The following is a 27,518-nucleotide window of genomic DNA, read 5'->3' as shown; positions in this document are numbered from 1 at the left end:
AATCAATTGAAAAACTATTTGAAAATGTAGATGGTGGGTTTAATTACAAACACTTTCAATCACAAATTATTTTTAAAAGTAAATTGTGCCAAAATGTAATGAATTTCCAATGTAATTTTTAAGCATGGATTTAATAGAAAAATCATTTGATAGTGTATCACAATTATAATACAATGACATTATAATTAGCAGATTTTATTATATCACAATTATAAATACTGCATTTGTAGTAATGCATTTTTTAAAAAGTGCTGGGTCTGAAGTATTTCAATTAGAATGTAATTAAAAATTGTGGGTTCTAATGTATTTCACTTAAAATATAATCTGAAGCATTGGTTCTGAAATACTTCATTTAGAATGTAATTTAAAACACATTCTTTATGTAACTTTTTAATGTAAGCATAAAAAAACGTGTAAAACTATTTGAAAGTATAGATTTTAGTTAAATACAATTGAGGATTCTAAAGCATTTTTACAATTGCAACGTAAATAGAAAAAAAAATAACATTTTAATGTAATGTAGTGTTTATTTCGAATGTAATTGTTAAGCATAAATTGAACTGAAAAATAATTTGAAAGTGTAGACTATAATGTACTGTATTTTACCACAGAGTGACCATTCAATTCAATTCAGACTAAAGATTGTCGTATTGTGAACTGAGTGAGTATCACTGAGCACTACTGGAGATTGTGATTTTAACGTGGGGCTCAGGACAGCGCATTCAGTACCAGCTGTATTCAGTACTTGAGTGTGTTAAAGGGAACTGAAGTACTGAAGGTACTGAGGAAGAACAATGCTGTGCAGAGAAGAACAGCAGAGCTGGAGCTGGAGAAAATAAAAAAGGGGGATCAAATAAAAAATAAAAGGATGGTAACTGAGTTTGTAACACATTGAGGGAAGGGATTAAACAGTATTGCAAAAAATTTCACCTGACTCCACCTCTCAATACACCCACCTCAAAAACACCACCACAGTGGGATTTCTGTACAAAATATGAATAAAATTAAAGATACACAGGGGGGCTATACCCGACATAAGCAAAATTAAAATCATCTCCCACCACTTGAGTGACGGGCAGAGGTTAAAGAACACAAGATCCACCAAAAGCTGTGCTAAATACAGTCACAAGGATCACATCAGGGCACTACAAAAAACCCACAAGCTTTACAAAGAAAGTATGTGCTGTTCAAATTACAGATATATACAGAAAGTAATAAAGAATAACTGATCATACACACACACACACACACACACACACACGCGCGTACACATACACGCACAAATAAAATAATAAACATAAAAATAAAAAACGTGGTTAAACAGAGATGAATCGAGACGCTGTAAACCCAAATCAGGATAAATCAAGATAATAACAATAAATCAAAAAAATCCGAGAAATATAGCATCGCAGTCCAAAAGAGCTTAGAGTTACCCATCTATTTACAAATGCCCCAGGCCGATTCTTCAACAGTCTATAAAAATACTATTCACATTTTCTCAGTTTAACAGTAGTAGTAAAATCGCGAGGAAACAACCGTTCCAAAAGGGGTTGTGTTTCAGGAAGAGCCGGGCCCTCCCCTCACTGGCTGCTGTAGCGTAATATCGTAATATAAAACGAATGGTCGGCGTGTAAACTGTGCTTAAATATATGTGTCTTCTCTGGACCCTCAGAGCGTGACGCCGGCGGACGCCAGCGAAGAACCGGAAAAGTAATGAACGTACGACAATGTGAATACATCAGTTATCGTTACTAGCCATCAGTTATCATCCTGAACCCAGTCCCAGTGTAATTCAGTGCTTGGCCCATCCCTCATAGACAAGAACGAGCCTCGTATTTACTGTATTTGCAGATTCGGGCAGAACTGATTTGTTTAACATTGTTTAACGGTAGTGTTCGGTTTGTATAAGAAATCAGACCTCTGAGGATGTGTCTTCCTATTGTAGTTAAACCCCCTTAACATGCCTTGCCATGTATATAGGCTACAAGTGTAGATGATACAAAACCCCTTGTTATTTTTTTTCTGCAGTAAAATAACTTATATACATCCTGAAAATACTCTACTTAATAACTCCAGATCAGTAACCGAAATCAGTAACACTTCAAAATAAGACTACCTTTATAAAGGGTTTATAAATGGTTTACAATTAGTTTATTAATAGTTACTAATTAGGTTGTAAATGCCTTAAAAATTAAATCATTAATAATCAGTTTTAACACATATATAGAATAGGGCATAGCATAGGGCAACAATAATGGCTGTGCGTTCACTCTTTGTCAAACAACAGGTCATTGTTGCCCTTTCTACGTATGTGTTATAACTGATTATTAATGTTTTTAAGGCATTTACAACCATTAAAAATCATTAATAATCAGTAAGTCTTATTTTATAGTGGTACCCTGAAATCAACCCAAATTCTGCAGGTTTAAAAATAGATATAAAAACTAGACAAACGCAATGAAACCAAAGTGTTGGAGGAAATGAACTGTTAAATTTGCATTCATGAAAATATTGATTTTAAAATAGAGTTCAGGAAAGAGCCAATCTTATGATTTTTATTTGTTATATTTTGACGTTAGAAAATTTACTTAAATATATATTTTTATATATATATTTTTTTCTATTGCAATTACAGTTATGATTTTCAGAGTAATGTTCCATATCAAACTGTATACTTATTAGCACTGTTGCTATTTATTTAACGATGCAGGCAGATGGTGGGGTGTAAGATGGCAATGAGCAATGAGCATCAGAACATACTGTAAGTTGCACAGGGTGTAAAATAGGGCCCTTAAAGTCAAATTCATAACTCAAAGTGGATAACTATAAGGCTATGATTGCCAGCTTATATGTTTTGTTTTATTTGGCTGAGTAAACTATATTCGGTATTTTGAGGTGAGATATGAGTGTGAACCACCATTTTTTATTATTTCTAACTTTTCTATTTTTTTATATACTACTAATGTTTCCAATAGATAAAACTGTCTTAGATGACTTCCTTATTTGGGCGTACTGCTGACTACAGAAAACACAAGCTCAGAGGTCTGTACTGTGTAATATACATTAATCAGCTCTGTGGGATAAACTTATTGCATCAAAATACACATAATATACAATTCTCTTTCAGGTGAAGGCAATATACATACAGTTCTGTGCAGGATAAATACATGATCTGTAAAGCTGTTTATCAGGGCAGTAAGTGACTTTTGTTAATGTTAACATGTTATTGCATGTGATTAAACTAAAAACAGTTTACGAATCATAGTGACGCATTAGTGTCACTACTATTGAGTTTAAAAGGTAGATTACATTTTATTTATTCTAAATATGTATTAAATCTCATAACTAACTCTCAATACAACTCCCTCAATCTCTCAATCTCTCGTTTTATTATTCTCAAACACACATACATAGTATTTATCAGGCAAAAAGACACTTACTGCAGAGATAAATACAGTATATTCAAATCATTTTCATGACTTTCCTAAGATTGCCTTTAAAACTGCACAGGACTGCCTGTATATACATATATAAACCCACTTACCTAATTATCATAGAATACTTATTCCTTATATATATATATATATGTTGAGCTATGATTATGAAGAGCTGGAGGGGGTATTAATAAACATTAGGCATTTTCTTTAATAAGATATTATCTATGAGAAGAAAGAAAGAAAGAAATATTGTGAGAAACGTACTGATTAAAGCAACAATAATAATAATAATAATAATAATAATAATAATAATAATAATAATAATAATAATAATAATAATAATAATAATAATAATATAAAACCCCTTCACATTATTTCAATATTCTGTGATCCTCCCAAAAAAACTCAAAATAAAACCCCAGATATATTTACAGTGCTCACTGAATTTCAGAAAAAAAAAAAAAAAAAAAAAAAAAAACATCTGAACGTCGTATTACAGCAGAAGAAAAAAAATAATAAGCGTCGAGACCAAAACCGTAATCCTCTTTTCTGGGTGTTTGTGAAGAGAAGAAGTACAGTAATCCCATCCTCCACCATGCAGCCTTTAGCGCTAAAGCACTTTAGCTGGAATAAAGGAGCTGCCCGTGGCTACGGGCTCGGGGAACACTGTTCCGCCTCGCTCTGTGTTTTGGTCCGGGCGTTCCTTGCCGGTTCTTGCTCTCAGCTGCTTGTTATTTTCGAAGAGGGTTTTATCCACCCTGTTTCCACAGTGTTTGCTACATACTGTACAGTTTATTTTGACACCTTGTGGCCGATCCCTCTCTTAGCTGCAGTGTGTGATGCACAGATTTAACGAAATAAAGAAATAAAAGATCCATGTTTTATGAGTTATGAGTCATGGCACACGAGCATTAGTTAACAAAAAACAAAAAGAAGAAAGCAAGAAAAGAAAAAATCCCATAGCGCTTGTTTGCTTCACCACTGGTCTGTTTTTACTTTAAATCAATGTATACGTAAAGTACAGGGGTTGGACAATGAAACTGAAACACCTGTAATTTTACTGTTTGAGGTTCTGCTCAAAATATTGCAATACACACAACATTATGGGTGAAATACCAGAGTTCAAAAGAGGACAAATTGTTGGTGCACGTCTTGCTGGAGCATCTGTGACCAAGACAGCAAGTCTTTGTGTAGTATCAAGAGCCACGGTATCCAGGGTAATGTCAGAATACCACCAAGAAGGACCAACCACATCCAACAGGATTAACTGTGGACGCTGTAAGAGGAAACTGTCTGAAAGGGATGTTCGGTTGCTAACCCGGATTGTATCCAAAAAAACATAAAACCACGGCTGCTCAGAATTCAATGTGCACCTCAACTCCCCTGTTTCCACCAGAACTATCCGTCACCACAATAAATTATTGTGGTCTAAAACCAGGTGTTTCAATTTCATTGTACAACCCCTGTATATATTTAAAAGCATGCTTAGCGTATGCATGACTTTTGTATTATATTAAACGTCCATGTCATAAAGCATCAACATTACTCTCTCAAAAGTTCAAGCTACACTAAATGGTGTAGTACAAAAGTATTAGGACACCTGTAAGTTAAATGAGATATGTATTTATATTGTATTATTGTCGTAGTATTTTTCCTGTTTACAGCAATATACTGAGCATTTCCTTTTTGTCTTACTCGTGTTTGTTATTTTTGACTACGCTCTTGCCTTGCTGTGATTTTCTGGTTTGTTGAACTCTGCTTTTAGCCAAAGGTTTTGCTTTTAGGTTACGATTTGGCTCTAAAGTTTTGGCTCATTGTCTTTCTGGTTTTGACCCACGCTTGTTGTAAAACTACGCTTTTTTTTTTTTACGTAAACCCACATTATATCAATGTCAGCTGCTGCTAATATTGTGTCCCAATATTGTGTGTAATAGTTGTGTCCCAATACTTTGGTACTAATACCATTTAGTGTACCTTTAAATTCCCATCTTAATACCAAGCAATAGTAGCGTCTTCATTCCCACCATAAGAAGTTTAATTCTTTCTGTGTTGCTGAAATAAATATATTACTAGTTAATAATCTTACCCAGTTTTAACAGTGAAAAGTTTGACAGTAAAAGCACACATAAAGAAAAGTAGTCATTGGACCTTGCTTCAAGCTGGGCTCTGTAAATTATTCCACCCAATCATGAACCAAAACTATAATAACCAGTGCTTAAGCGTTTCGCCAAGAGATGAAATAATACCATTTCAAGTATCAAAAGAATCCTGTCTGGGCTACTTCCACGTCTTTCAGATTCCGACAGACCAATCGTACAATACTAATTTAAGGTTTTACACCACAACTTGTACCTTTGGGACACATTACAGAGCAATTTGGCGCTCCTTTGAAAACCTCATTACAGATCCGCCTCAGCTGGAGATCAGTTGGTGAGCAAAATGGGTTTTAAAGCATGTAATGCTTGAGATAATTACTTCATTTAAGTACACATGTATTTGGTACACTTCCACCCTCAGAACAGATACAGGGTTGACTCTGGGCAGATCTGTTGTTTCGGTCTTCAGAATGAGCAAAAAAGATCAAGGAAGCTGTTTTCTGTTTTAACATCCATAAAGTCAATCACCAGAGCTGGATTTCCATATAAAGAACATTAGTTCGAGCCTTGTCCACACATATCCGCATATATATTTTTTAAAAACTGATGTTTTGTCCTTCTGTCTCAATGTTTAAAAAAAAAAAAAACCTTTTTAAAAAGGTTTATAGTGCCTTGAATGCCTTGAATGAATTTACACTGCTTCATTGTGTCAATGCACCACACAGTGAATCTCATTTATTTTCAATGGGAAGCATTGGTTCCATCATATGCAGACGTGCAGTGCATCATGGGATGCGGTGCGAAGAAAAGTTGAGCCGAGACAAACTTTATGAATCAAATTAATCAGTCCAATGTGATGCGTCTATCCAATCAGAAGAGAGCAGTTGTTTGCCTGATATGTGTGAATGCACATCTCAAGTGCAATATATGAAACATAGAGGAAAAATTAGCTCTTTCTTGATCTTTCCCTATTCTTTATAATATATCTCTGCCAAATTATCGAGACTCAGATAAATGCAATACAGCACAGAAAAAAAAAATGTTGTGTTGGATTTTAAAAATATTAATATGCAGTTTACTTCGAAAATTAAGCGACTGTTAGCCTTGTTTGTTATATGCTGCTCACTAGCTAATGTTTTATGGCACGCAATCAAACTTACAGTATTGTATAAAACTATTTCCCATTTAAACACATTTAATCACACACACACAGGGGGGTTGTGTGTGTTGGGGGAGGGTGTAGGTGTTAATGTGACGCATTGGAGCAGTGTAAATGCAACAAGACTCAGTACATATCAAGCCACTTATGCTATAGCCTATTTAGCCTATTGCAAGTTTGAATCCCAGGTCATGCTTCTTTGGCTTCAGCAGCCGGAGTCAGAGAGAGAACTATTGGATTTGCTTTTTCCGGATGGGTAGATGGCACTCTCTCCCCACATTACTCTAATTGTGATGCATCAGAGTGCATCTGCATCATAAGATAATCCTTTATTAATCCCACAGCAGGGAAATTAAATATTTTGGAAATTTGAAATTTCACAGTGATGAATCATTGGCAGGAGATGGAAAAGAGGCAGAGTTTGACTTTTTTTTCGTATTGAAGGAGGCATGCACTTTTCCTGACCTTTCCTTATATCTGGAGAATTGCTAGTGAGTGGCTGGTTTCAATAGGTTAAGCTAAATTAGGGATACAATTGGGTACAGTTAAATAATGTTTTCTTTCCTGCTTTTTATTGATCACTGAAAATGGGTCTTGGATATGTGGATATGTGTGGACTTGGCCTTCTTTAAAGTTAAAGATGCAGAGGGTCCCTGACTGAAAGTAAGCAATCCAGCTCAAAGTGCCCTTACACATTATCAACCAACCTTCATTAGCAATTTTAAAAATAATAATAACAATAAAATAGCAAAATCAAAACAAAAAAAGCAAAAACAAAACCCAAAACAATCACACTCAAGAATATATGGTGCATCACAAGCAGGCTGTTTGTTTTTTTTTTTTGTTTGTTTTTTTCTCTATCAACATCAGACAGAACAGAATTCAAAGAAATCCAACCAATGGGTATTAAAACAGTCTTATAGTGGTATAAAATAAGAAAGAAGGTATTTGACTGTGCCATACCAATAAGTGCTTTAAAAAAACCTCCGCAAGAGACCCTCCATTAGCAGCGAATCGGAACGTCTGGCAGTGTTCAGAACTACTACGTGTGGTTTCTGGCCTTGGAGACACTCGGGTGGCGTGGTTTTTCTTCTACCGATGATGTTTTAAGCTTGTTTTCCCAACAGTGTGTGAAAACGCACTACCTTATTACTGTATATGAACTTAGATGTATAAAGATAGATGTACGTCTCAAGTACAAAGTCTCCAGATTCCCCAAAATTCCTCTGATTTTAAATGTTTTGAGAAGATTTTTTTGGGTCTGCCAAGGACAGTTAGTAGGGAGAAGACTGATATCAGGCAGACAGGTCTCGGGCCTAAGGGCAAATGTTCTATTTTCGCTTCCTCATTTGTTCCTTGTGGCATGACAATATTTCTGCCCCCCTCGCGCTCCTCTAGTTCAGTGTTAATGACTGCAGGCGGCCGCCGGTGCCAGCGCCGCCGATTTCCATCCATAGCGAGTCCCACGGCGTGCCACTGGATGACCCTTGCTTGATGGAGTATCATAATAGCGTTTAATGTGCCTCATGATAATTCAATAGCTCTCCTGCCATTGCTGTGGACTGGGCTAGTGCCTGTGTCTGAGAGTGTACCCATGAGGCCGTTGGGCTCATGAGGCTGATCTTCACAGGTGACAGGCTCCACAACGTTCCCACAAGGTCCACTCATCAAGCTTCAAGTTTCCTCATTTATATTGTATGTGCCTTGGTCATCATTAGGAAAGTTCATTGGTTGAAGGTAGATCCAGTTTGTGCAATCCATTGACCATAGTCCTTTTAGCTGTTCTTATTGACCTTATATCTATTTGTAGTCCTTTGCTTTGGAAACAGGAACAGGAACACCTTTGAGAATATCTTTCAGGAGCGTTGTTGATGCTGGCTGGAATTGGACAAAAAAAATGTAACATTGCAGCATTGAGTTTTTGAAGAGCCTTCTTTTATGAAGCAAGAACTGAATGGTATCTTTCCACTGCAGGGCCAAATGTCTACTATGTCTAAGTATGGATTCGTTAGTGCGTGGTGTCTTGTGTACATCAGAACTGAGTATGCGTTTCCACGGCAGCTAATAGACTTGATTAACATCACTACTACAGTGTTAGCACACCAGTTACAGGCCTTGTTCCACATTACTACTCTAGCCATAGAATGGCAATTTTCGGGACCCTCCAACATCACTACTACATTGTTAGCATACCAGTTTAAGGTCTTAGCCCACATCACTATTGCGTTGATAAGATGCTAACTATCAGGACTCTCCAACATCACTACTACATTGTTAGCACACCAGTTACAGGCCTTGTTCCACATTACTACTGTGGCAATAGAATGCCAATTTTCAGGACCCTCCAACATCACTACTACAGTGTTAGCACACCAGTTACAGGCCTTGTCCCAAATTACTACTGTGGCGATAGGATGCTGGTTATTGCTGGTTGTGTACATCAAAACTGTATGTGTTTTCACGGCAGCTAATGGGTATGATTAACATCTTTACTACAGTGTTAGTACACCAGTGAGTGTTAACATGATAGCTACCAAGTTCATCCAGCATCTCTTTTGCATTGTTAGCATGAACGTACCTGGGATTGTGCCAATACGGTTAACAAACCATGCTAAAGAAACCTCGTCCAGCTTGGTTTTTAAGTTGGTTTTCTTCAATTAACCATTCAGCCCTGCAGTGGAAAATAACCATTCTATAATGGGCATCCTACAGTACGTTCATCTCTCAGTTGGCCTTGCCAGTTCTGTGGACCCATAAGCAGTTATGCCTGAAGGAACTGGCCACTGTAGCTCTTTTGCATGACCTTCAGTGCACTGATGCAATTTAGATGGCTGCACTATCTGTGCATGCATGAATGAGTGAAGAATGGCTGCCATGTTATTTAATGTAATGAGAAAAGGAGCAGTGTAGTAAATGAATGTGTCAGGAATGCAATGAGATATGTTTATGATACGCTGTCCCACACAGGTCCTAGGTGGTGTAGCTTCTGGAGGAAAATAACCTTCTTGAAAGTTATCTGTAATACATACGGTAGCTCTTGACTGAGGTGATGCATTATAGTAAACGATGCAAGAGTGGGTGAAGCTTGCACGGGTGGACAGATGTTCCACACACAAAGGTTACAACTAAAAAAAAAAAAAAAAAAAAAACATTACCAAGTGATGAAACCAGTGCAGCTGTAGTCCAGAAGAAGCCTGAATCCATCCAGGTATCAATATCCAGGTTTGAACCATATGAAACTATTAAGATTTACAAATCCACAGCAAATCTCTTGCAGTCTCTCAAAACGGGTATCGACAGTTTTCCAGAACCAATTCCACTGAAAGTCAAGGTGGAGTCAAGTGGAGAGCATCTACCACAAGAGGGGAAGCATATGATCAGAGGATGCTAAGTCCAGGAGGCCAGGTCACCATGATATGTGTGTGTTTGTGTACGATGGTACGATGGTGAAGGGAATCGTCAAAAAGTTTGAGTCTCCTTCAGTTCTACCGAAAGAACATGGGATTGATGACTGAAACTCTGGAACTGTTTCATCAGTTTCTCAACCATTCTCAATGGATCCCTCTGGAGAGGAGCCATTTTTCGAAGGCTGACCTTGAACCCTTGATTAGGTAAGTAGGTGGAGGAGATGAAAGGAGGAAGGAAGGAGAAGGTGGTCAGTGCTGGTGTGAGATCCAGAGTGAGAACACATTGGCAGGAGCTTGAAACTTTGAGCTTTTTTCCTGAATGTTTTTCAGAGAAGCGCTCTAGGTTGACAGACTACAGTCTCAACTTTGCTCTGCGACCTTCAGAACTTTATAACTTCATAACTGCAAGCTTTTTGCTTTTCACATTAGTTTTTGAGTGGTCACCTCATTTTTTTATAGACTCTTTTATGTATTGACACTTATAATAAGTTATATGTTGTTCCTCATGTTTCTTCAGTGCATTCCTAATCAAGTTCATCATTGGAAATTCTGCAGAAACTATGCAAAGACCTTAATTTCTTACCTAGTATTTCCAAAGTGTTTTACTCAACAATTCAACCAAGAGGTTCCTCAAGGTTCCCCAAGGTTCCTGGTAAGCATTAAGATTATTAACAGAAGAAACCAACAGGTTTAGGGGTCAAATTAACGATTGAATGATTGAACGATTGAACGATTAAACAATTGAACGATTGAACGATTGAATTAATGATCATGGGCCACCTCCTCCTCTGTCCTCTGTCCTCTTCCATATATATATATATATATATATATATATATATATTATCCTTCCCCCACTCCTCCATCTCTACTCCTCTCCTCTACTACTAAACGACCGTATTCCTCTGCCTGTAAGGAGGTGGGGGCAGCACTGTGCCAGGTTTCAGAGCGTATTCGGTCAGGTACTCTTGGTTTTCGGCCACCGCCGGCCGGATTCGGCCGTTCTGCCGGTAGAAGAAGCGAGTGCTGCAGTCCTGCAAGTACTCCGGGTTGTGCAGAGTGGCCTTGGGTGGAAGACTGTGCTGCCAGTACTCTGGATTGTCAAAGGTCTTTTTGGGCTTTTTATCAGCCATGATGGTACCAGTGTGTGCCGGGTGGAGGGTGAGCGTTGGGTGTCCAGGATGCGATGGATGGAGAGTGTGGCCAGAGAGCGTTGGGATTCCCTGTTGACCCGAATATATAGGTTGTGCTGGAAGGTGTATGTGACCAGAGGGGGCGCTGTGTGTTGGGTTTTGGGCACTTGAGGGTCCAGGGTTGACTCCTGCTGCCACTGCTGCCGCCGCTGCTACTGTATGAGCTACAGGTATTCCATTCTTCCTCAGGGTTTCTTGGCTCTTGTCCCCAGAGTTATGGAAGGTGTTGAGATAGAGAGGGTCGTTCACATACTCGTCCTCCATCTTGGGCTGACCGTTGGAGGCGGAGTGGTGGGCAGGGTCCAGCGTATGGATCTCTCCATTCCTGCGTCGGGTAACGAACGGGTTCTCCTCCACAGGGTTGAGATAATCTACCAGAAAAGGACAGAAAAGTAGAGAAGCTTCCAGTTAAATCATGATAAAGACTCTACATAAGAACTGTGAGGTACAGAGACACCTTCCATCGATCTCTCAACGCTTCCTCTCCCACACACTGCCTGATGTTTACGCTTTAGGCTTCTTACGTGAACTTCGCGGACCTTAGAGGTCTAAGTGCCGCTAGCCGTGAGGTACAGAGATGCAAAACCTTTCACTACGCTGTTAAATTTAACTTGAACTGACCAAAGGGGAACAATAACGCCCATGAAAACATATGGATTGCATACTGTGTTTGGTTTTTGTACTTATAAGATAATTTCATCTCTTAAGACAAGACAATTGAGTTTTTAAAGGTATTTTAAGGTATTTTTAGGTGATTTTATTTTATTAAACATTTTAAAAGTAGGTTCTAGCTATCAGTAATGGCCCACTTAAGACCAGAAGTGGTTACAATGACAATGAATAAAAACTTTTTATTGACACCCTGAAATATAAAATATGTGTCGAATATTTAATTATAATACATTTTGTAATTTTTGGACATATATCAGAAAGCTATCTCACAAAAATACACATTTCAGAGTCACACAACCTAACAACACACAGCATCACATATATAATGTTGAACTGAATTACTGAATTTTTTTTGGAAGAAACTTTTGGTACCACTTTAAAATAAGACTACATTTATAAAGGGTTTATAATTTTTTTTACAATTAGTTTATTACTGGTTACTAACTAGGTTGTAAATGCCTTACAAATCATTATTAATCAGTTATATCACATACGTAGAAAGGGCAACAGTATAGTTGTCTGTGGGTTCGCTATTTGGCAAACAACAGGTCATTGTTGCCCTTTCTACGTATGTGTTATAACTGATTATTAATGATTTTTAAGGCATTAACAAACTAATAAGTAACCATTGATAAACTAATTGTAATTAACCATTTATATACCCTTTATAAAGGTAGTCTTATTTTAAAGTGGTACCAAACTTTTTTAATGGTATTCACATTTTTTTGAGATGTAATAATAAATACACTGTGGTGCAGTGGTGTATTACCTGAGGGGTTTTTGTCCTTCTTGGCGCTGATGTATCCATCCTGATCTTTATCAGCCCTGGCCGCCCGTTCACTAAGCAGCAGGGTGGGGTCGGTGCTGTACCGCTGACCGCTGCTGTCCTCCACAGCGCTGAGTCTGGACAAGGGCTGTTTCCTCAGGGTGCCGTTACAGCGCGGGTCCTCTGGGGGCGCTGCTGCGCTCTGCTGGAGTGCTATTGATGCTTCTTGAGAGGAGCAGGACGGCGTTACCGCAGATACAGCCACGACCCGCGGTATGGTGGCCATCATCTCCTCCATCCCGAAACTGCCGTCCTGATACGCAAACTGGTTCTGTAGAAGAGAGGAGAGAAAACTGGTGTGAACAGTGTGAGCTCATTTCTATCTTTCACCCGTCAACAGTCTATTTTCATGCTTTGTGCCTGCACTGTTAACTCTTAGAACCCTATGGACGGATTTTCTGTCCAAAACCTCATCTTGTGTTCTCAGCTTAATTACTCAGGAATCCCTTCACACATAAACAAATATATATATATATATATATATATATATATATATATATATATATATATATATATATATATATATATGTGTATATGTGTGTGTGTTTTCTTTGTGTGTCCTGATCAAAATACTGAAAGGCATAGGCTGCTCTGAGTGTCAGGTTTTTAGTATCTACATGTATCCTAGAGGTGTGATTATTGATTATCAAGAATAATAACTCCGCCTGATGCTGTTTCTCCGTGTATTTTGTCAAAGTAATAATTAATAAGCCATGTAATGAACTGAAATCATCAATACTCTTATGCTTTCAACTCATATACACTCTAGTCTAACCATTTTTTGAAGAGATATCTTAGGTGCGAATATATTTAAAGTCTATACATTCAAAAATAAGTAAAAAAAACAGGCGCTTGGTGAAATTTAGATCAAAACATGATCAGTTGCAGGAAAATATAACAATTCTGCTTCCTTTTACATTTAAAATGATTATATTTTTGAGCAGCCGTATGTCTTCTGGAGTAAAAGAGATCAGGACATGTGTCTGTCTTATATAATTACTGTGTTATAAGACCTAAAAGAGGAACTGAAAACAAAAACGGAGAAAAAACACCCCAAAACAGCCTAGAGTTCAAATGGTTAAAGGGAATGACAACTGACTCACTGATTGGTTTAATTCATGTTACGCCCAAAATTAACCACACCCATGATTAACTGAGATAATTAGTTCATGCCTTTTGCATGTATTAAGCTGTGCAAAGTATATTTTTTGCGCCATTATGATACCAATGACACACCGACACGCCCGAAATCCAGCTGCACGATCTGCAATTGCACGATTTGCTATAGATAGATCGCTAAAATAGGACCCTTAATGTATAAAGGGAATGAAGTATCAGAAGTCTGAATTAGCACAGAGTGGGAGGGAGTAAATATTCTGATCTGCTTCGTGCAGTTTGGCTCCGTTTTGTTCTCCCTGAGCAGAGTTTAGACGGCAAACTCCAGCAGAAAGACGTCTGTCATGTTCCTGAGAGGCTCTGAAGGATTGATGGGACTCATTGATATTCATAAAGCTCCCTCCTCCTCCTTCTCCTCGCCCATTTAGAGCAAAACAACACAGCCACCAGAATCCAAAATGGCTCACACACACACACTAACACACACTCACACACTCACACGGCTGTAGAGTGTGTGTTTGAAGTTCATGCTCCCATTGACTTTCTCTCAGACGCCACTCAAGACACAGTTCATGATGCTCAACCCATAACTGATACAAATGTGCCTGTTATACAGTACCACTCACACCTCTTCTCATTTAATGCATTTTTCTTTATTTTTAGGATTTTTTTACATCATAAATTTAATAGTAAATATCGTCGCTGTCCTATAAAAAAAAAAAACACTTGTCCATTTTTGTCCATTTTTAGTTTACTACATAATTTGAATAGCAAAACTGTCCCTTACACTGTGCCAAAATTTATAATATAAAAATTTAAACATGAATGATGGAAAAGATGGAAAATAAGATAAGCATCTAGTAATATTTGAGGTTTAACAGTATAAATGAACGTGAAATCACTATTTTGTACACGGAAGTCCACTGTTGCAGTTTCTATTCATGTGTTGTAACTGCTTATTAAAGGTTTATAACCTAAGTATTAACACTTAATAAAGTCATTTTTACTATTTAAACTATTTAAAAACATTCTATAAAGGAGCCTTATTATAAAGTGGTACAATAAAAAAAGCACTAACTTTAAAACATAAATTAAGAAATTTTGCTTTACATAAACCTTTATAAAATTACCTGCATATTTTATTACAGATCTATTATTGTTATTTTGTACATGCATTTGTACGTAACTTAAGAAAGCAGAAAATGTAAACAATAAAAAATAAACTATCAGTGTTATTAAATTACAGATAATGCCTAATAAATAAATCTCAAAACCTTTCCCCAATCATTTTTAGTATTATTATTTTACAGTGGATTTAAAGCCACACCAACAAAAACAGGTAAAGCTCATTTCCATACCTTTAATTTTAGAAGAAACCATAAATAAGCAGGTGTTCCAAAGTGTTTGGCAAAATATAATGTATTACTTTTAACAACAAATGTGTTAAAACAGGTAAAATAAAGGGTTTGATGCGCTATTTATGAGTTTTCTCCATTCTAGAGGCTCAGAGCGTCAGTGACGCTGCTTTAGACACTTTAGTCCACATTTCTGGTGATTGTTGTGTCATCAGCCACTCTTGTTCTCCTCAGCCATCCTGAGAACTATTGAATGGATTGATTTCTTTCTCTGAGCTCAAGAAAATCATTCACTTGTTGTTGAGTCTGACCTTGCTCAGTTTATGAACAATCATGCCATCATTTCCTTTCATTTCTGAAGATTTTTAATGTCCGTTTATTGGTACTGAGAGCTCATACCACAGACAGAAACGTCTGCAAGCGAATGCAGAATTTTAAAACCATCGTAGATTCATTTTCCAAAACTTATGATCGTTTATATCATCCTTAATTAAACATATTTGATACAGAGTTCTAGCAAAATTAAGAGAGCACTTCAGTTTCTGAATCAGTTTCTCTGATTTAGCTATTTATAGGTTTATGTTTGAGTAAAATTAACCTTTTATTCTATAAACTACGGACAACATTTCTCCCAAATTCCAAATAAAAGTATTGTCATTTAGAGCATTTATTTGCAGAAAATGAGAAATGACTGAAATAACAAAAAGATGTAGAACGTTCAGACCTCAAATAATGCAAAAAAAAAAAAAAAACAAGTTCATATTCATAAAGTTTTAAGAGTTCAGAAATCAATTTCATGCATCTTGCCATCATGTTCTCCTCCACCAGTCTTACACACTGCTTTTGGATAACTTTATGCTGCTTTACTCCTGGTGCAAAAATTCAAGCAGTTCAGTTTGGTTTGATGGCTTGTGATCATCCATCTTCCTCTTGATTATATTCCAGAGGTTTTCAATTTGGTAATTCATCATTTTTAAGTGCTCTCTTCTTTTTTTTTCCAGAGCTGTCTACAAAAAAAAAAAAAAACTATTACTGTATATGTTTCTGTATATCTCTGTTATTATGTTTAACTGTAGTACAAAGACATATGTGTCTCTCCACTCTTCCTCCAGACTCTGCTCCCTTGATTTACTTTAAATGAAATGTAAAATTTACTGATGATCAGTGATGGTTTGGAGAGACATGTCATCTGCTGCTGTTGATCCACTGTGTTTTATTATCAAGTCTAAAGTCAGTGCAGTTTTGTTTTCCCACAAAATCTTACAGCACTTCATGCTTCTTCCCTCTGCTGAGAACTTTAAAGGAGATGAGGATTTCATTTTCCAGCAGGATGTGTTGGCACATTGCCCACACTGCCAAAAAATTACCCATTGGTCTTATAGTATAATATTCTAATTTTCTGAGACACTGATTTTTGGGTTTTCATTGGCGTTAAGCTATAATCATTACCAATTAAATAAATAAATTCTTATAATAGATGTCTCCACTGTTTTGTACGTGACGACATGGATGTTAAGAGTTAATAAGCCAATGGCCTCGGGGCTGAGAGTAAACATGCAGGCTGGACTGGCTGTCTATGAGCAAACATCACCTGCGCTTGAGTGAAGACCCTGATATTTACACAGGCCGGCCCTCGTAATGAAAGTGCCACTGGAGACGCTGCCTCGGAAACGGCGTGGGGGGCTCGGCCTCCACAGCGAGGGGGAGAAAAAAGCACTTTACCCATCAGAGAGGAGAGGCTGGAGTCTGCTACTGAAATCTTTTAAAAACATCATTGGTTTCAGAGGTCACTCTGAGCAAATATGAGCAAATGATTGTTTTTTTTTTCCTATAATAAATATGTCAGAGAATATTCTGAGGAGGTTTGGTTTCACAAGATCATTCATCTATATGAATTTAGATTCTGAGGAGTCTAGTTGAGGGTCCTTGAACTGTAATATGTGTGTCGTCCATGTGTGACAGAATTATGTTTAGCTGGCTGAAAATCTTCCATGAGAAACTGGTCCTTTATACTAATGCAAAGGACTGGATAATAGTTTAATATCGATATTTATTGTGATGGAAAATATTTTGAAAAGTAACTAAACCCCCTGATTTTAGCTGACTCCACCTTTAGCTCAATTTAGAATAATGCTAAAAACAAAATGGGAGGAATAGTTTAGGAGAGGCACTGGTGATGTATGGGTTTAGGGGTGGGGCTGAACCAAAAGCTGATTTGCGATATTTCAGCATCATTTAAAACTCACACACTTGTGGTCCGCATAAAGATTGGGGCCATGGTTACCTCATTAACAAACTAAAGTGTCAACTTATCCTTTATATTTAATGATAATATTTACTAAAAGTCCACTTTATTTCCCTAAACTTAACTGTTATATGATTATATTTAAACAAGACCCAGCATCTTCAGCACCATATAACACTTTAGGGACCATAACAGAAATAACAGAAAAAAAAAAAAAAATAATAACTAATTTTAAAAAAGTGTCTTTGTGATGTCAAACAAACGATGCAATACGAAAAATATATATATCCTCCTGAGACCCGGACTTTAGCTTGGTGTGCATTTTTAATTTATTCTGTTTATTCAGGAGTACCTAACAAGTATAAAAAATAAAGAAACTTAACTTTCTCTTTTTTGTATAGGAACATTTTTGCAAAAAAAAAAAAAAAACTTGCCAATTGGGATCAGAAAGACCCAATTAGTCAAAAAACTATTTTTTTTTCTTTCTACGGAAAGAAAATAACCTAGTTTCAAACTTTTTTTGTACCTGGTTGTAGAAACTTTTGCCTGGGATTCTCGCCATCTTGTTTTTAATCAGTTAAGCAGTATAATGTTTTCATGTGACCACTAAATAGTACTGGAACAGTGTCTCCATATAAGGCTAAAGGGTCAACGTTTAAAAAAAAATAACAATAACGGTGCAGAGAAGCAGAAATGGAATGTCCACATATGAGGACGCTGGGTCTTAAGAGGATATATGATAATATTTGCTAAAAGTCCACTTTATTTCACTTAACTTAACTTTGATATGATTATATTTGAACAAGACCCCACATCTTCAGCACCATATAGCACTTTAGGGACCATAAGAGAAATAACAGAAAAATGCAGTAACTAATTTTAAAAAAGTGGCCTTGTGATGTTAAACAAACGATGCAATACAAAAAACAATAATAATAATGATAATATTTACTAAAAGTGCACTTTATTTCACTAAAATTAACTTTTACATGATTATATTTGAACAAGACCCCGCATCTTCAGCACCATATAACACTTTAGGGAACGTAAGAAAAATAACAGAAAAAAAAATAATAACTAATTTTAAAAAAGTGTCCTTGTGATGTCAAACAAACAATGCAATACAAAAAAAAAAAATATATATATATATATCTATACAAATATTTTACCTTTGGTTTGACATTACAAGGTGACCTTAAGGTGAAAGTTAAGCAGATTTTTTTTTTTTTTTTCTGGTATTTATATATGGTCCCTAAAGGTCCCTCAGAGGGATTTTGCCTCATTCTTGGTCAAATTAAACCATATACAAGCTAATTTATTAAAAAATATAAAAGTTCAGTAAAGATAGTGGGTAAATAGTTAGTGTGTTGTTTATGTAACTATGTAATTGAAAAGCATAATAAATAAAATAAATATTAGTAAAAACTAAACAAATATCTAAACCTAACCTGACCTCTAAGGGTTAAAACAGGACTTCAGCCAGTGTCCATCCGCACAAGGTCATCATCATCATCATCATCATCATCATCATCATCATCATCAGCAGCAGCAGAGAGAGCGAAGAAGGAAACCCATTACCAAACTCAATCCAGGCCAAAATCAGCAGCGGTAAACACGGCAGACTCAATGAAATAATAGAGTCATGCATACAGAGCATGAAATCTCTGAAAGTGCATTAAAATGCAAAAGAGGCTCCCAAACTATGCAAATTTCTGGTAAATCACCTAAAATCTGAAGTGTGATATGAGAGAGAGAGAGAGAGAGTAAAAGAGAGGTAAAGAGAAAGAGAATGAGAGAGATGAGAGAGAGGTAGAGCGAGAGAGAGAGAGAATGTGTCAGCATGTCTGACCTCCTGTCCTTGTCCGTGTTTCAGTAGGAAAAGTGAAAGATTTGAATAGTGAAGAGTGCTCTGTCTGCGATTTCACTCTGAAGAGTGCTATTAGACAGGACTCATTGATTGGGTGCACATTTATCACGGAGGGAATTTAGCCCGCTTCAGGTTCTGAATGAAAGCCAATTTTAGGATAAACGGAATAAAAAGAGGATTTAAAAAAAAAGAAACAATTAGTGCATTTTTAGACCTGAAATCTGACCCAATGTTGAAGCAAAAATCATGTTTTTGTTGCATTGTTATTTCTGGGCTTTAAGCCACTACGGTTCTCTGATTTTGCTATTTATAGGTTTATGTTTGAGTAAAATGAACATTGTTGTTTTATTCTATAAACTACAGACAACATTTCTCCCAAATTCTAAATAAAAATATTGTCATTTAAAGCATTTATTTGCAGAAAATGAGAAATGGCTGAAATTACAAAAAAAAAAAAAAAAAAGATGCAGAGCTTTCAGACCTCAAATAATACAAAGAAAACAAGTTCATATTCATAAAGTTTTAAGAGTTCAGAAATCAATATTTGGTAGAATAACCCTTGGCATCATGTTCTCCTCCACCAGTCTTACACACTGCTTTTGGATAACTTTATACTGCTTTCCTCCTGGCTTTACTTCAAATAATGCAAAGAAAACAAGTTCATATTCATAAAGAGTTCAGAAATCAATATTTGGTGGAATAAACCTGGTTTTTAATGACAGTTTTCATGCATCTTCACATGTTCTCCTCCACCAGTCTTACACACTGCTTTTGGATACCTTCATTTCGCTCCTGGTGCCAAAATTCAAGCAGATCAGTTTGGTTTGATGGCTTGCGATCATCCATCTTCCTCTTGATTATATTCCAGAGGTTTTCAATTTGATAAAATCGAAGAAACTCATCATTTTTAAGTGATCTCAGATTGATTAACGTCACATTACGTCCCAAACACACCCATGATTAATTGAGAAAATTAGTTCATACCTTTTGTGTGCTTTGAGCTGCACAAGGTGTACTTTTCCTGTCGTTACGATAGCAAAGACACACCGAGAAACCCTAAATCAAGCTGCACGACTCACCTATAGAGAGCTAAATGTTGGCCCACAGTGTTCTTGCCTATTTCTCATTGTCTTATTGTTGAAACATTGTTTTTCACAAATTCCATCATCATAATTCCTGCTTCTCGGTTGTACCTCGTTTGTTCCTAATGAGACACACTGAAAAGACAAATTTGTACAGATGTGTGTGTAGGGGTGTACGGTGTCACGCTGAAATGAGATTAGATTTCCAGGCTCTATTCAGTGGAGTCTGATAGGATTTCTGTATTCAGCTGAAATACTGGCTGAAAGGATCAAATCCAGTGTTCAGGCTTCAAGGCCTGAGTGCGTATAAGAAGCACCTCAAAGCAGCAGCGCTAATCTCGGATAATAATGTGACACACATTACAAAAGCATCACACAGCAGACTGTTACAAAACCCTAAATCCTTTTACAAACTGTATTACCATTCACAAGTTTGGAATCAGCATTTCCCATAGCGTCCTTGTTTCAGATACATGTTTTTTTCTATAGCATACATTTCAATGAACCACATCAGTAATTTATCTATTTTATTTTATACTCTATCATTAGGGGCTTCAAATGTTGAAAAGTTACTTTTTTCAGTAATTCATTTCAAAATGTGAAATTTCTATAATATATAGATGTATTAAACACAGAGTGATCTATTTTATACGTTTTTTTTTTATTGTTTATTATTGTTGATGATTGTGGCTTACAGCCAATGAAAACCCAAAAATCAGTGTCTCAGAAATTGTAAATATTATATAAACCCAGTTGGTACTTTTGGCAGTGTGGGCAGTGTGCCAAATCCTGCTGGAAAACGAAAGCACTGACTTTGGAATTGATAAAACACAGTGGATCAACACCAGCAGATGACATGTCTCTCCAAACCATCACTGATCATCAGTACATTTTACATTTCATTTAAAGTAAATCAAGGAAGCAGAGTCTGGAGGAAGAGTGGAGAGACACACAGTCCAAACTGCTTGAGGTCTAGTGTGAAGTTTCCACCAATCAGTGATGCAGATTTCATTTTCCAGCAGGACTTGGCACACAGCCCATACTGCCAAAAGTACTGATTGGTCTATAATATTCTAATTTTCTGAGACACTGATGTTTGGGTTTTTGTTGGCTGTAAGCCATAATCATCAACAATAAAATATATAATATCTATATATTACATATTTATGTAATACAACTTGTTCATACATGAGTTTCACATTTTGAACTGAATTACTGAAATAAACTAACTGTTCAATTAAGTTTTTCAATGACTTTCGAAAACATAGGGAAGGTGAGTCTGACTGTGTGGGTTGGATCAGGTTTGATTTGATAATCTGTGATTATTATTGATAAAATGTGAGAAAATTTGAAACCTTTTTTTTAAACATTTTTACACTTGAACATGATGCATTGCATGACAAATTATTAACGAGCAGTGATGTCAGCCTTGTGAAAATTAGCGTGTGTTGTGTCCGAGATCAGCTGACTTTAATTATTAGTCTTACCCGGTTGGAGTCGACCCGTGAGCGGGTGGTGTACGTTAGTGGAGGGATGTTGAAGGCGTGAGGAACCAGGTACTCCTCCGCATCCATCAGATCCTCCAGCTCCTCCTCATCCAGCAAACTCTGGAAAAACTTACTGTCATTGGGACTGGGCAGCTTCATCCGGTCATCACCCTGAGGAGAAACACATGCACAGAGTGTAAGCAGGGATGTTTTATCCTGTATTAAGCACCAAAAACACAAGCTAACCTGCCCTGAATAATAATAATTCAATCATAAACTGTCATATCAGTTAACTAATTCTCCTCAAATTTAATTTGAACTCTTTTTTAGTGTTAGTATAACAATTTAGGGAGTTAAACAAATAAATACAAATGTAAAAATGTTAAAATACGTTAAAAAGGAACTCTTGGAACATGTTATATCATTATTTAATTGTTTATTTAATTTTTAACGATTTGTTGTTGATTTAATGCCAAAGAGTGTGGAGGTGTCGCTGTCCAAGGCTGTCATTTTTGTTGATTTTTAGTTTACTAAATAATTTGAACATAATTAAAAACAAAAATCTGGTCAAATTATTTCTGACCCAAAAAGAAAAAAGAAAATAAAATAAGAGCATGTTACCATCTTCTGTAATGTAAATTGTGGCAAAATGTTGGCAATGCACTGAGAAGTGAAAAATGCAAGATAAAAGTTCACATGCAATGGAAAAAAAAAAACAAAATACACTGGTAGGACATAAGCAGGGATGTTTTATCCCGTATTAACAACCAAAAACACAGGCTAGCCTCCCCATAATAAAAACAAAAATAAAAATAAAAATAATTCAATAATAGTCATATCAGTTGACTAATCTTCTTTTAATTGATTATTTTAACTCCTTTTTTCAGTGTTAGTATAACAATTCAGAGAGTTAAATAAATAAATACAAATGTGAGTTAAAAAGGAACTCTTGCAACATGTTATATCATTAATTAATTATTTATGTAATTTTGAAAGTGTTGATTTAACTCCAAAAAGTGTGGAGGTGTCGCTGTCAAAGGCTGTTATTTGTTGTTGATTTTTGGTTTACTACATAATTTGAGCAGACAAATTGTCTCTTACATTGTGCCAAAATTTCTAAATGAACGGACCAATAAAAATACTTAAAAAAAACTTTTTTTATTGGACAGCGAAAATATAAACCCTGAAAAATAGTTCAAATCAACTCTGTGGGAGTAAAATCAACAATTGACTTTTTGCTGTGATCAATCCAATGTGAAACATAATTCCCAGTTCCGATATCCAACTTCCGAAGAAATGGAACACTGCATAAATATCTCCCACCCTGCTCTTCACCTGTTCAATATCTACCACCACCTAATTATCTCCAGTATGAGCTGAGGGTTCGGTACCTGGATGACCAGGTAGCGCTGCGGGTCTCGGGCCATCCTGCAGAATTCAGCAGCCAGCTCCTTGAATTTGGGTCTGCTGTCCGCATCGATCATCCAACCTGCAGCCAAACACACCACAATGTTTTATTACAGCGGAACTGGAGGAAGAGCAGCAGTGAACTTTCTGAACCAGGCTCTGTAAAAAAAAAAAAAAAAGGCCAGAGTCTGGTGAAGAATACTGCATCGATTTTGTTCAACAATATGTTTTTTTTCTTGTTTTTCTGCAGATTAAACCTTCAAATAAACAAAGTTTAACTTTGTATACACATCTGATATCACTGTGTATTGACTGTCTCTGATAACAATGTAATTACACATTAACAAACATGTAATAACCATGTAACTACTGCTGATTCAATAAATCTTAATCATTGTGACAGATTCATTGTAAATCTGTCCTTAGTGTATCTCAGTAATTAGCAGCAGTTCACATAAATGCAGTTATCCTCATCTTATTACACTTTTTTACAGAAATAATGAAAAAAAAATAAATAATAATAATATACACATATATATATATATATATATATATATATATATATATATATATATATATATATATATATATATATATATATATATATATAATATTTTAGCTGTTGAGATACACTTGTAAGGTTACAAGAGACACAACTGTCTCAAAAAGTCAATATATATGTGTATTTACATACATGCATTACATTACATGCAATCAAACAGAACAGTGACATCATCACCAGTTATTATTGCATTATTGCATAATAATATATATATTATTTTATTGTGTCTCAATAGCTGTAACAGTAAAAATAAAAAAACAACAATTCCTATAACACAAAAAAATGTATTTTATTACACGTTAAAAAGTGCACACAAAAGATAATGTTACTATGGGTACTACTGAAAAATATAATGTAGTAAAGTAAACTGTAGTGTAATTACAATAACCACAACTTTGAAAAATTGATAATTAATTGTTATTACATAGGTACTACTATATTTCACCTGTAACAGTCTACAGACTACATAAAATCAGTGTGTAAGAGCAGTGTTAGAGGGTACAGGAGTGTGTAAGAGCAGTGTGAGAGGGTAAAAGTAGTGTGTAAGACTGGTGAAGGAGAACATGATGCCAAGATGCATGCAAACTGTGATTAAAAACCAGGGTTATTCCACCAAATATTTAAGATTTCTGAACTCTTAAAACTTTAGGAATATGAACTTGTTTTCTTTGCATTATTTGAGGTCTGGAAGCTCTGCATCTTTTTTGTGTTATTTCAGGCATTTCTCATTTTCTGCAAATAAATGCTCCAAATGACAATATTTTTATTTAGAATTGGGGAGAAATGTTGTCTGTAGTTTATAGAATAAAACAACAATGTTCATTTTACTCAAACATAAACCTATAAATAGCAAAATCAGAGAAACTGATTCAGAAACTGAAGTGGACTCTTTTATGCTACTAAAACACTGCTACTAAAAAACTTTTGTTACTTTAGTTTATTTTTCAGTTTGTTTTCCAAAGTTTACTGTTTTATGAGAAGTTGGCATTCACAAAGCTGCTTTCTTTGTTTTCTAACAGATTTGTATATTGTATTTGTACCAATTTAGCCATTATAGCTGTGATACCTCTGTGAGAACACAGAGACCCAACACTGCCAAACAGTCTACATGCTATGTGGACCTCTAACTGCTCCCGACAGACTCAAGCTGCCACCAGTCCAGGAGTGCCACACACACACAGACACACACACACAGACACACACTAGATACACTGCTGATTGTTTGTGAACATCATGCACAGAAAATAGAGGATAATAAATCCTGCTTCTTCATCATTATTCTAAGCTGTTTTGTTACTTTAGAAGAAAGAAACTGGGCTGCATTTGAAACACTGTGCCTTCAGTAAATGGGATGGGTCTTTAAACTGATCATCTTCTGTATTGAACCATTTTCATTATACTATTTAATGTTTTCAATCTAACTACACAATTAATTACATACAGCGGTTGGACAATGGAACTGAAACACCTGTCATTTTAGTGTGGGAGGTTTCATGGCTAAATTGGAGCAGCCTGGTGTTCAATCTTCATTAATTGCACATTGCAGCAGTAAGAGCAGAGTGTGAAGGTTCAATTAGCAGGATAAGAGCACAGTTCTGCTCTAAATATTGCAATGCACACAACATTATGGGTGACATACCAGAGTTCAAAAGAGGACAAATTGTTGGTGCACGTCTTGCTGGAGCATCTGTGACTGAGACAGCAAGTCTTTGTGATGTATCAAGAACCACGGTATCCAGGGTAATGTCAGCATACCACCAAGAAGGACCAACCACATCCAACAGGACTAACTGTGGACGCTGTAAGAGGAAGCTGTCTGAAAGGGATGTTTGGGTGCTAACCCGGATTGTATCCAAAAAACATAAAACCACGCCTTCTCAAATTACGACAGAATTCAATGTGCACCTCAACTCTCCTGTTTCCACCAGCTTTTTTTAAACCTGTTCATCAGGACAATAAATTATTGTGGTCTAAAACCAAGTGTTTCAGTTTTATTGTCCAAACCGGATGGAACCACAGCAAAGAACAGGATGACTCAGTATGACAGTTGGTCCTGCTTGTGTCTTGGTGAAAAGGCACTTTAACATTACAGGGACTTTAACAGCCGAACATTACGTCAATGAGGTCCTTTAACCAGTGGCTTTTACTTTTTTTGAGTGCTATTTCAACAGGACAATGCTGGTCCACATACTGCTGACATCTCAAGGACTTGCCTTGAAGACAATACAGATACTATGCAATGGCCAGTTGCATTAACAGACCTATTCCTGATTGAAATCTGCAAGGAACTGTGTGAGAATATTGAAGCTGTATGGGATGGATTATCACTGGACACCATTAGGAACCTCTACAACTACTCTACTTTGAGATATCTGGCATGTTGTGTTACACATGCTCTACTAGTTCAAAGCTTGGGCATAGCTTCACATTCAATGTTTTTTTATTTTATTATTTTTTTCTACACTGTAAGTGAATTCTAAAGTGATACAGACTATGAAGGAACACATAAGGAATCATGTAGTAACTTAAAATTACTGTTAAACAAACCAAAAAAATACTCTGTGAAGCATTTAGGTGCTCTTATCTAGGGTGCTTCTAACTCCTGTCCAACAGAGGAAACTCTTGCTCTTCCTTTCCTGGGGCAGCACTGATGAGGGCCAGTGTCATCATAACATTCTTTATGGTCTTTGTGACTGCACTTGAGGACACTTTCAAAGTTCTTGATTCTTTTCGGATTTACTGACCTTCAGAATATATTTGTTTTTTTTTTATATATTTAATTATTTGAGTAGTTTTTGCTATAATCTGGATTAGAACATTACTCAGATAGAGTTATTCACTGTATACCTGTAACTCTACCTCTTCACTACTTTACAACTGATGCTCCCAAACACTTTATTAAGAGACAAGAAATTCGAGTCATTAACTCTTGATGAGTTCAGCACAGCTGTTAATTGAAAGCTTGAATTCCAGGTGACTCTACCTCATAAAACTGACTGTTTTTCTTTATATAGTTTGGATGACTTCAGTTTTGATCTACAATGCAATTTTAAAATAAGGAAAAAACACTGAATTTTAGTGTGCTTTTATGCAGATATCCGTGGTGTAGAGGTTTCTTTGGAGACCTTAGAAGTATGTGTGTGTGTGTGTGTGTGTGTGTGTGTTTGTGTGTTTGTGTGTGTGTTTGTGTGTGTGTGTGTATAACTACAGGGCTGCTGTGCACTGGAACATGGCATGAGGTGAGTGTGTGGGCCAGCTGCTGTCAATCACACACATATGCACACATACATATGAAAGCAGTGCAGGATTGTATTTTCCTGAAGGAACATGGCTGTCAGTGGGTTTGTCTGTGGAATTACAGGGACAGAATGACCCTGATGCCCCCGTGCCAATCACACCAGCTCAGCTGCCTACATAAGAAATTCAGTATATGTCCAAATATTTGTGGACACACATTCTATTGAATGCATTCAGCTACTTAAAGTTGTACCCATTGCTTGTCTAGTGCCTGTAGAGAAGCATTATCAATAGGCTAGGATCAATAGAGTGAGGCAAAATATCAATATTGTGATATATCTTAGTCTTGTTTTAGTTTGTGATACATTTTTAA

The 27,518-nt window shown here is 36.3% G+C and overlaps 1 protein-coding gene across 1 annotated transcript in view; it reads right to left on the bottom strand.

Annotated features, from left to right (window-relative positions):
* Positions 1–10,920: 10,920 nt before the first annotated feature.
* Positions 10,921–27,518, bottom strand: part of LOC103033543 (receptor tyrosine-protein kinase erbB-4) — a 555,493-nt gene continuing 538,895 nt past the window's right edge. Inside the window, exons 24-27 of the mRNA XM_022680070.2 lie at positions 23,331–23,428; positions 21,940–22,110; positions 12,731–13,058; positions 10,921–11,660 (exon numbers count right to left, since the gene is read on the bottom strand). Of these exons, the coding sequence (XP_022535791.1) occupies positions 10,984–11,660; positions 12,731–13,058; positions 21,940–22,110; positions 23,331–23,428 (1,274 nt within the window). The 3' untranslated portion in view covers positions 10,921–10,983. The remainder of the gene's footprint in view (positions 11,661–12,730; positions 13,059–21,939; positions 22,111–23,330; positions 23,429–27,518) is intronic.

This window comes from Astyanax mexicanus, chromosome 11 (genome assembly GCF_023375975.1).
Source record: "Astyanax mexicanus isolate ESR-SI-001 chromosome 11, AstMex3_surface, whole genome shotgun sequence".
Lineage (NCBI taxonomy): Eukaryota > Metazoa > Chordata > Actinopteri > Characiformes > Acestrorhamphidae > Astyanax > Astyanax mexicanus.
This window is presented reverse-complemented; position numbering and strand designations above follow the sequence as displayed.